Source organism: Nicotiana sylvestris, chromosome 6, assembly GCF_000393655.2.
Source record: "Nicotiana sylvestris chromosome 6, ASM39365v2, whole genome shotgun sequence".
Classification (NCBI taxonomy): domain Eukaryota; kingdom Viridiplantae; phylum Streptophyta; class Magnoliopsida; order Solanales; family Solanaceae; genus Nicotiana; species Nicotiana sylvestris.
In genome coordinates this window covers 55,267,971-55,279,395 of record NC_091062.1, presented here as the reverse complement: position 1 = coordinate 55,279,395, position 11,425 = coordinate 55,267,971, and the positions used below count along the sequence as shown (strand labels likewise).

The following is an 11,425-nucleotide window of genomic DNA, read 5'->3' as shown; positions in this document are numbered from 1 at the left end:
AATGAACCAAGAACCGGAATATGATGAAGAAAAGGCTTCTAGGGAAATAAATCGAGAATTGGAACAATTTGAGAATAAACCTAAGCCGAACTTAAATGATACCGAGCCGGTTAATTTGGGTAGTTCTGAAGAAATCAGGGAAACCAAGATAAGCATTCACATAGATGGAAAACCCGGGACGCATTAATCCAACTCCTATTTGAGTTCAAAGATGTGTTTGCTTGGTTATATGACGACATGCCAGGACTACGTGTTGATTTTGTGGTTTATAAGTTGCCGACTTACCCCGACTACCCCCCTGTCCAGCAAAATCAAAGAAAGTTTAAAACTGACATCAGTGACAAGATCAAAGAAGAAGTCACGAAACAGCTAAAAGTGGGGGTGATCCGAGTAGTTCAGTATACCATATGGCTAGCTAATGTAGTTCCAGTGCCAAAGAAAGACGGGAAGACCCTTGGTGTGTGTGGATTACAGATATTTAAACAAGGCAAGTCCCAAAGATAACTTCCCTTTGCCGAACATCCATATCCTTGTTGATAACTGTGCCAAACATGAAATACAGTCCTTCGTGGATTGTTACGTAGGATATCACCAAGTGTTGATGGATGAAGAAGATGCAGAAAAGACAGTTTTTACCACACCTTAGGGTACATACTGTTACAGAGTCATGCCATTTGGTCTGAAGAATGTCGGGGCAACCTACATGAGGGCCATGACTGCCATTTTTCATGATATGATGCACCAAGAGTTAGAGGTATATGTGGACGATGTAATCATCAAATCCAAAACTCAGGATGACCATGTTCGGGACTTGAGAAAATTCTTTGAGCGGCTACGCAAATATGCCCTGCCAAGTGCGCATTTGGAGTCCCATCTGGCAAACTCTTGGGTTTTGTAGTCAGCCGAAGGGGAATTGAGTTAGACCCAATAAAGATAAAGTCCATTCGGGATTTGCCTTCTTCGAAAACCAAGAAGGATGTTATGAGTTTGTTGGGTAGATTGAACTACATTAGCCGGTTCATTGCCAGTTGACCTCCACGTGTGAACCCATATTCAAGTTGTTAAAGGAAGATGCGGCGATCAAATGGACAAACGAGTGCCAAGAAGCTTTCGATAAAATCAAGGAATATCTGTCGAATCCACCTGTGTTGGTCCCACCTGAGCCAGAGAGGCCTCTGTTCCTGTATCTAACCGTCTTGGAAAATTCTTTCGGCTGTGTCCTCGAGCAACATGATATGACCGGAAAGAGAGAGCAGGTCATTTACTATTTGAGCAAGAAGTTTACCAGTTATGAAGCCAAGTACACTTTACAGGAAAGAACTTGCTGCGCTTTAACTTGGGTCGCTCAGAAGCTGAGGCATTATTTGCAGGCCTACACCACTTACCTCATAACCAGGTTGGATCCTTTAAAATACATATTCCAGAAGCCAATGCCCACTGGGAGGTTAGCGAAGTGGCAGATCCTGCTCACGGAATTTGACATAGTCTACGTCACTCGCACAGCAATGAAAGCCCAGACATTAGCAGATCACATGGCTGAAAACCCGGTTGATGATGAATACCAACCTTTGAGCACCTACTTCCCAGATGAAGAGGTAAATTCAGTTGAGGCAATATCCGAAGATATTAATACTTGGAAAATGTTCTTTGATGGAGCGGTAAACGCAAAAGGTGTTGGAATCAGGGAAATCTTGATCTCACCCACTGGTCAGCATTATCCAGCCACGACCCGGCTTTGGTTTTTCTGCACAAACAACACCACCGAGTATAAAGCCTGCATTATGGGTATGAACATGGCAATTGACCAAGATATCGAAGAATTATTAATCATGGGAGATTCAAATCTGATTATCCAACAAGCCCAAGGAGAATGGAAGACTCGAGATGTCAAACTTATTCCCTACAGGAAATATGTAGAAGATCTTAGCAAGTGGTTCAAGTCAATAGAGTTCAGATACATCCCTCGTTGTCACAATGAACTGGCCGATGCACTTGCTACTTTGGCCTCGATGCTGCCATACCCAGGCAATGCCCATATTGATCCCTTGGAAATCCAAATCAGGGAGAGGCATGGCTACTGTAATACGGTTGAGGCAGAACCAAATGTTCAGCCATGGTATCATGACATCAAAAGATTTTTGAAAACCAAATAATACCCCGAGCAAGCTAGTGGAGACCAAAAGAGAACCATTAGACGGCATGCAAGTGGTTTCTTTATGAGTGGTGATGTCTTGTACAAAAGGACCCCGGACCTCAACTTGTTAAGATGTGTTGACGCTGAAGAAGCCGGAAGAATCATGTATGAAGTGCGCGCAGGAGTGTGCGGACCCCATATGAACGGTATGTTTTGACAAAGAAAATCCTTCGAGTGGGTTATTACTGGATGACCATGGAAAAAGACTGCTTCAGTTTTGTTCGGAAATATCATCAGTGTCAGGTGCACAGTGATTTGATTCATGCACCTCCCACAGAACTGCATCCCATGTCAGCGCCTTGGCCATTTGTTGCTTGGGGCATGGACGTCATTGGGCTAATCGGGCCAAAAGCCTCAAATGGGCACAGATTCATATTGGTCTCCATCGACTATTTCACGAAATAGGTTGAAGCAATCACTCTCAAATCTGTCACTAAGAAAGCTGTGGTAGATTTCGTGCACTCCAATCTTATCTGTCGTTTTGGCATTCCTACAACTATTATCACATATAATGCTGCAAACTTGAATAGTCATTTGATGGGGGAGATATGCGAACAATTCAAGATAACGCATTGGAACTCTACTCCTTATCGGCCTAAAGCCAATGGTGCCGTCGAAGCAACAAACAAGAACATCAAAAAGATTTTGAGAAAGATGATTCAAAGTTCTAGGCAGTGGCATGAAAAGTTGCCTTTTGCATTGTTGGGGTATCGCACTACTGTGCGCACGTCGGTCGGAGCAACCCCGTACCTTTTGGTTTATGGCACTGAAGTCGTAATACCCGCGGAAGTTGAAATCCCTTCTCTCCAGATCATTGTTGAAGCTGAAATTGAAGACAGTGAGTGGGTCAAAGCCCGTCTGGAACAGTTAACCCTGATTGATGAAAAACGAATGGCCGCAGTCTGCCACGGGCAGTTTTACCAACAAAGAATGACCCGTGCTTACAACAAGAAAGTACGGCCCAGAAATTTTGAAGTGGGACAACTTGTTTTAAGGCGTATTCTTCCTCATCATCAGGAAGCAAAAGGGAAATTTGCTCCTAACTGGAAAGGCCCATACATTATCCGAAAGATATTACCAAGAGGAGTGTTATATCTGGAAGATATCGAAGAAAACGACCCCGAGGCAGCTGTGAACGCAGACACGGTCAAAAGATACTATGTCTAGTCCTTCTGCAGCAATAGCACTATCTGATTGGGATGACGAAGGCTTTCATTCTCGCTACCCCAAACAGTCCAATCCTTTTGCTAACCCTTTGAGCCCATTACTTTTCTTTCATTACCCTCTTCAAAACTCGAAAAAAGGAAAGAAAAAAGAAAATCAAAAACAAAGTTCCCTGAACTACGTTCGACTTGATTCCGAAAGGATACGTAGGCAGCCTCTCTCCTGGGGTTCAGTCATACCAAAACAAAAATCAAATTTTCCCCAAAAGTGAAACTGGGGCAGATGTTATAATGGTTCGACGATGATCCCGCCTAAACGGTTCCAAAGTTGTAATTCGATCCAACTCTTTTTACCCAAACCTTGTTCAAGTCCTTCCGATTTATCGACGAAAGGTTTTCAAAATCGGAGAAAGGAGCTGTTTGGATCCGATACAATCAAAATGAGAGAAATAAAATGAGAGAGTCTTATTGGTGAACACCCACGAACACCATAAGTCGACGGTGAACAGAGAAATTGAAAATGAGAGAGTCTTGTCAGTGAAAACTCGTAAAGAGCACTATAAGGCGACGGTGAGAAGAGAAATGAGATAGGTCGATTGGCGAAAACCCGCAAAGGGCGCCGTTGATCGAAAAGAAGAAACCCCTCACCACCATTGGTACTGAAAGAGTCCTGGCAAAGTTTCTTGGTTTTAAAACACGGGTCGCAATGGGTTTATGAGAAGTTGGATAGTTGTGCAGATCATGTATCCAGTCCAAGAAGCATGTCATGTTTGTTGAAGTCCGCATGCACTCCAGATAAGTCTTCTTTCCTCCATGAAAGGGACACTTCTCCTTAATTCACTTTTTTGTCCTTTATTTTATTTTTCTTTGAACCCCTTTCGGTCTAACTCTGTTCTGAAGCTAATACAAAGAAAAGGTGGCAAGATTGGTCTTACCGGGTTCTGCTTAACAAAAGCCAAGTCCAAAGAAAAGTACCCAGCCTCAGCGGGTGCATCAAGTCGATCCCGATTGGCCATGATGGCCGATGCTTTGAAATCAAAGTCATTGAAAATGAAAAGAAATCAAAGTCAAAAGCCCCTAGAGGAAGAAAAAGGTGAAAAGACTAAAGCCCCACGTGGTTGAACCATCATATGGAAAGTTTGGAAATTTGAGTTCCTCAGTTTTAGGAGAGAGATCAATCTTCAGAAAAGCCAGCAAACGGCAGAGGTTCTCACCAGGAGAGTTGGGCCGCGATCAAGTGATCAAAATAGTCAAAGCCACAAAACCAACTATCGTTTCAAACTAACAATTGTTCTTTGTTTGAAAAATTGAAACATGTGCAATCCAAAGCAACCGTGCAAGAAGTAGGTGCAACCAAAATGGAAAAAGAAATATGCAAGCGCTAGAAACAACTTTGCAACAATAATCAACCCAAAAGGGAAGTCTCCTCCAAATTATTTCCTGCATTTTTTTTACTAAAAAAATGAATTGAACTGAAAGAAAATAAATAAGAATAAAATCAAAAAAAAAAAGAAAAAAAGAAGGGTAGTTTAGAATCCCCAATATCAATCTTTTACCTTTTTGCCAACATTAGGGCTCCAATCCCTAAGTTGAGATTTTTAGACATAGGGCCTCCACTCCCTAGTCGCCTTTTGTCAACATTAGGGCTTCAATCCCTAAGTTGAGATTTTTAGAAATAGGGACTCCATTCCCTAGTCGCCATTTGGGAACATTAGGGCTCCAATCCCTGAGTTGAGATTTTTTAGACATAGGGCCTCTATTCCCTAGTCGCCTTGTTGCCAATATTCGGGCTCCAATCCCTAAGTTGAGATGTTTAGACATAGGACATCCATTCCCTAGTCGCCTTTGCCAACATTAGGGCTCCAATCCCTTAGTTGAGATTTTTAGACATAAAACCTCCATTCCCTAGTCGCCTTGTTGCCAATATTAGGGCTTCAATCCCTAAGTTGAGATTTTTAGACATAGGGCATCCATTCCCTAGTCGCCTTTTTACCAACATTAGGGCTCAAATCCCTAAGTTGAGATTTTAGACATAGGGCCTCCATTCCCTAGTCGCCTTTTTGCCAATATTAGGGCTCCAATCCCTAAGTTGAGATTTTTAGACATAGGGCCTCCCTTTCCTAGTCGCCTTTTGCCAATATTAGGGCTCCAATCCCTAAGTTGAGATTTTTAGACATAGGCCTCCATTCCCTAGTCGCATTTTGCCAACATTAGGGCTCCAATCCCTAAGTTGAGATTTTAGACATAGGGCCTCCATTCCCTAGTCGCCTTGTTGTCAACATTAGGGCTCCAATCCCTAAGTTGAGATTTTTAGACATAGGGCCTCCATTCCCTAGTCACCTTTTGCAAACATTAGGGCTCCAATCCCTAAGTTGAGATTTTAGACATAGGACCTCCGTTCCTTAGTCGCCTTTTTGCCAACATTAGGGCTCCAATCCCTAAATTGAGATTTTTAGACATAGGGCCTCCATTCCCTAGTCGCCTTTTGCCAACATTAGGGCTCCAATCCCTAAGTTGAGATTTTAGACATAGGGCCTCCATTCCCTAGTCGCCTTTTGCCAACATTAGAGCTCCAATCCCTAAGTTGAGATTTTAGACATAGGGCCTCCACTCCCTAGTCGCCTTTTTGCCAACCTAGGGTCTCCAACCCCTAGTTAAAATTTTTAGACATAGGGCCTCCATTCCCTAGTCGCCTTTTGCCAACATTAGGGCTCCAATCCCTGAGTTGAGATTTTTAGACATAGGGCCTCTATTCCCTAGTCGCCTTTTGCCAACATTAGAGCTCCAATCCCTAAGTTGAGATTTTAGACATAGGACCCCCATTCCCTAGTCGCCTTTTTGCCAACATTAGGGCTCCAATCCCTGAGTTGAGGTTTTTAGACATAGGGCCTCCATTCCCTAGTCGCCTTTTGCCAACGTTAGGGCTCCAATCCCTAAGTTGAGATTTTATACATAGGGCCTCCATTCCCTAGTCGCCTTTTTGCCAACTGTCACACCTCCTTTTTCACCTATACCCTCGGAAGGGGTGTATAAGGGAGTTTTTCCAATTAAAGGACAATCGAAACCAGATTATTTACATTAAATCAGATTCAGAGTCGCCACTTGGGAGATTTATGGTGTTCCAAGTCACCGGTTTAAAATCCCGAGTCGAGAAAAAGATTGACTCTGTTTTACAGTCCGCGAACCAGAAATCCGGGTAAGGAATTCTGTTAACTCGGGAGAAGGTGTTAGGCATTCCCGAGTTCCGTGGTTCTAGCACGATCGCTCAACTGTTATATTCGTCTTAATTATCTGATTTTAAAACAATTTCAACCTATGTGCATTTATACTTAAAACCGCTTTTAATTCATTTTCAGGAAGATTTCAACGTTATACAAAACACGTTTTTGGATTGCGCCATATGAAATGCACCCGCGATCCGTGACATATTTATTTAACGTTGTTAGGACTTGGATTTGGGTCACATGAAATGCACACCCGGGTTTAAGAAGGTAATTTTAAATTACGCGCCTAAAACAACTACGCGTTTTTAACTTCGTGAGGGCCATGGAAAATTCGCTAAATGGCGCGCCTTGATTTCTAAAAAAATAAATAAATTAATTAAATGAGGGCCGTGCATTTAAGACTTTTGTTTGTCACGACACACCTCAAATTTCCATACAAAATGTGTGCCTAGAAACCAATAACGAGCATCACCAAGCAAAACAGAGTTGAGTCACTGAAACTTGATACACGAACTTCAAACAAGAATAATAGGGAATTGTGGCAAAAAAAAAAAGATAATGGTACACCAGTTGATCTCCAATTTTCTCACTACTGCACAATCAACTAATATCAAATAATAAGCTAAGAACTATGAGCTGCTAATTTACATGTAAGACACCGTACAACTTAACACATTAAATACTAAAAATAAATAATCCAGTACGCTAAATACTACACTAAATGAAAACAAGGAAGATAAATTTCTTATCACCTCAATTTAATATACATCCAATGATGAGTTCAAAACAGTAGCACCTAAAGTTAATTTAAAAACCAAACTTTGATTCATGAGCTTCAGCCAAATGACAACAAACTTAAATATACTCCAAAGAACAATCGGCACATGCTGTACATTTGTTTAAGCTAAAGCAAAATCTAAAGCTAAAGCAAAAGGGTGCTATTATTTTAGCCGCTTTTAATAATTCGGGAAAAATTCAAAGTTATTTAAAACACATCGCAAGCCACGCTACATAAATGCACCCGCGGTCCACGACACATTTTATCTAATATTGAGATTTGGATTTGGGTCACATAAATGAGCACCCGAGTTTAGGAAGGTAAATTATTAAGTAGCGCGCCTAAAGCGACTACGCCTTTTCGAATTTGCGAGGGCCATGGAAATTTAACTAAATGGCACGCCTCGAATTCTAAGAATTTAATTATTCAAAATCAACTAAATGAGGCCAGCCATCTTAGCTATTGGAAGTCAGTAGCTTCTTTGTGATATCGTTGTAAATGTGATTCAGACAGTAACCAACTAATAGCTTAGCAACCATCTTAGCTGTTGGAAGTTAGTAGCTTTTGAGGCTAAAGTTGAAGACCTCAAAATTCTAGGATTCATTTCAATTAACATGCCTTCCTTATCAACTGGATTTACAGCAAACAGTTTCCACTCTCTAATTTTGAACTAATTAAGCTTAAAATAATTGAAATCCTACGAAATGAAGAGTAACCAAACTTAAAGCAGATTTGTTATATTTTTAAAATAAGAGGTGCTGTGATTTAAACAAGAAACAAATCAATACACAATACATAGAGCAATAAACACCATCATATTTAATTTAAATTCAACCATGATCCAACCAAATCAGTGTACGCCAAGAAACATCATTTTAATGTAAAACATTTACAAATTAACAAAATTCGTCATAGAGATCGAAAGCAGCCGAAATTTAGAATAAAGAAATGGAACCTCTTTAAATGACCAACCCGAGCCGGCGTACAAGAACCGAACATAAAATTTGCCGAACCAAAACTCGAATCTCGACGGTAGCTCGGACGGAACCTCAAATCGTCGACAAATCGAACGGAACTAAACTGACCTAATGGATGGAGCTAGCGACCTACGAACGGGCTTTAACGGAACTCAGACTTAACTGAAAAGACGCTGCTTTTCAACGACAACCAAAGAACGAGAAGAAAATAAAAGAAACTTTTCACTGTTGCTACTCTCGTTTCCAGCGAGATCGACGGTGAAAGAGGAAGAACGATGGGGGTAGTTCTTAATTTTGGCTGCTGTCGATCTCTCTTCTAGGTTGCTCTCTCATGACTACTACTTTTCTTGTAGAAGAAGATGATGCTGGGGGGTCTGTGTTGTTGATGCTAAGGGGTGTTGGAAAAAGACGAAATCCAGAGGTGTTTGGTTAAGAAGAAACCATTGCAATGGCTTTTCTTCTTTTTTGGGGAGATTATTCGATAGGGGGTCTGTTTTTTTGTCTGCCCAGCGTGTATTTTTCAGGCCTCTTTAAATAAGCATTTAGCTTAGTGCACTCACCACTATCAATTCAACTTTTCACTTCTTAATTATCCACTTGACCTAATTAGTGTAATTCTAACCCTACAAATACTAGAAGATTCTCTAGTTGGTTAGGTAGATAATCTTCATTGAACAATTCTCTAAATAATTAAGGACCAAATTACAGGAAAAACTACCAAAAATCGAGATTAAAATTAAAAAGGTGCAAAAATAAACCATTTTTGTGATTTTTCCCATTTTTATAAAACAACTAATTTGTTGATTAATCCTAAAATGCAAAATTAAATCCTAAATGCAAATGCAACATATTATTTGTATTTTTTTTCATAATCTGAAATACTACACAATGCTTTTAAAATAAGATAGAAATATTACACAATGCCAAAGCTAATCCTTATTAATTAAACTAAACATGAAACTATTTTTGTGTTTTTCGAAATTATATAAAGATAAAAATAAGATACTATTTTTTGTATTATTATTATTTTTTTAAAATTTTTTCTATGAAAATTACATAAACTAAAATATTTTTGTAATTTTCATTTTTCTTGTAATAAAATAAAGTAAAAGAGTTAAAATGAGTTGAAATAGCTATATTAGGCCTAAATTAAATATTTAGGTGCTAAAATATGAAAAATCTTGCGGAGGGTCAAAAATCACATGTCTACAGCTGCCCCTCTTTGACTGGAAACGTGAAGAGTTTTCAGACAAAGAACGACTAGACAGGTTTTTTGACCCGACCCTTATTTAAAGAGACCAAAACTAAGAGAAAAGGGGAATGACCGAGCCCTGGTATCTGAGCTGCCTACATATCCTTAGCTATAAAGGAATCAGGCCACGTGTAGTTCAGAAGTGAGTGAGATGATGGAGTATGCCGAGGTGGAGAGCCGATTGAGGTGCCGTCGAAGTTCCGGTCCGCGGTTCCTATTATTACTTCAAAAATCAAATGAAAAAGACTAACTAAGCCTGTCAACTACGAGTTACAAGATTCCTATCTATAAGTTTTCTGAAGCTTGATCTTGAGTCTTGAATGGTTCTTCATGCAGACTTTAGATTTGAACCTTGGCGCTTGTTAGCTGCAGGTGCTAGCTCATTCTTCTTCAACTTTTTGGATCAAAACCAGACATGTAGTGCTTGTGACTTCCACCATGTCTTAAGCAGTTCACATCTTCCATCAACTTCTGCATTTGGATTAACTTCTTGCCCTTCTCCTTTTTTCTTTATTGTGACTAACTTCTGTTGATCACCTCGGACTGTTGACTCACATTTTTGCCGCGAGCTCCTTTTGTTGCTGACTTGAATTATAATCTGAGATACTTTCCCTTTCTCCTGGTGGATGCCTGATTGCTGAACTCGAATTGTACTTTGAGATGCTTTCCCTTTCTCCAGGTGGACGCCTGACTGCTGAAGTTGAACTGTGTTCCCCTGCTCTCCAGGTGGGCTCCTGACTGTATGAACTTGAATGTATCCCCTTGTTCTCCAGGTGGGATCCTGACTGCTGAAACTTGAATGTATCCTCTTGTTCTCCTGGTGGGCTCCTGACTGCTGAAACTTGAATGTATTCCCTTATTCTCCAGGTGGGCTCCTGATTGCTGAACTCGAAATGTATTTCCTTGTTCTCCAAGTGGGCTCCTGATTGCTGAAACTTGAATGTATTCCCTTGTTCTCCAGGTGGGCTCCTAATTGCTGAACTCAAAATGTATTCCCTTGTTCTCTAGGTGGGCTGCTGACAAATATCAATAAGAACTTGAAAGATGAAACTTGAACTGTACTCCCTTGCTCTCCAGGTAGGCGCCTGATTGCTGAAACTTGAACTGTTGTTCCTTGTTCTTCAGGTGGACGCCTGATTGCTGATATTTCAACCGTTGTTCCTTGTTCTCCAGGTGGACGCCTGATTACTGAATCTTCAACTGCTTTTCCTTGTTCTTCAGGTGGACGCTTGATTGCTAATATTTCAACCATCTTATCTTTGCAATTGCCTTTCTTTGACTTGTTCTCCCTCGTTCCTCCAGGTGAGTGCCTGATTACCAATACTTGTGTCAATCTTTCTTGAAACTTGATTTGTTTTTCCTTGTTCTCCAGGTGGGCTCCTGATTACTTGATCCTGAACTGCTTTTAATCCTTAACATCCGTGTTGTTTTCCCTGTTCTTTAGATGGGCACCTGACTTCAACAAAATAGACAAAACAAAAAGAAAAATTTCTGCCCCAGTTTGGTAACTGAGCGCATCTGTGAGTGTTAATTGGATCATTTTACTCAATATTTCTAATAATCTGTAAGCTAGATCCCACTATCCAGGAGGGTCCTGAAATTCCAAATTAAAGTTTATCTTACGAATGACGATTTCAGCATTAAACTGTGATCTCTTATAACAAAACTTACTTATCTAATAGAATTCTTAAAGTTATGTCCCATTATTCAGGTGGGTCTTGAAAACTCCTATGCGCACTTTGATGCCAAATTATATTCCTTTTGGTGCACATTTGTCCTATATTTACTACTTATGATTGTTTTGGATTTTAACCTAGGTCCCATTTTCCAGGAGGGT

At 40.4% G+C, this 11,425-nt stretch overlaps 1 protein-coding gene across 1 annotated transcript; it reads left to right on the top strand.

The window, feature by feature from the left end:
- The first annotated feature begins 1,505 nt into the window (after nt 1–1,505).
- On the top strand, nt 1,506–10,980 carry LOC138870642 (uncharacterized). The gene is made up of 4 exons (XM_070148467.1): nt 1,506–2,116; nt 10,315–10,361; nt 10,762–10,890; nt 10,961–10,980. Exons 1-4 carry the CDS (start codon nt 1,506–1,508, stop codon nt 10,978–10,980), a joined length of 807 nt encoding a protein of 268 aa, XP_070004568.1.
- The last annotated feature ends 445 nt before the right edge of the window (nt 10,981–11,425 follow it).

Coding starts and splice junctions, on each gene's coding strand:
- LOC138870642 (XM_070148467.1), top strand. CDS start 1,506: ATGAAAGCCCAGACATTAGCAGATCACATGGCTGAAAACCCGGTTGAT. Junction 2,117..10,314: donor GAACCAAATGTTCAGCCATG/GTATCATGACAT, acceptor CCTGCTCTCCAG/GTGGGCTCCTGACTGTATGA. Junction 10,891..10,960: donor GTTCTCCCTCGTTCCTCCAG/GTGAGTGCCTGA, acceptor CTTGTTCTCCAG/GTGGGCTCCTGATTACTTGA.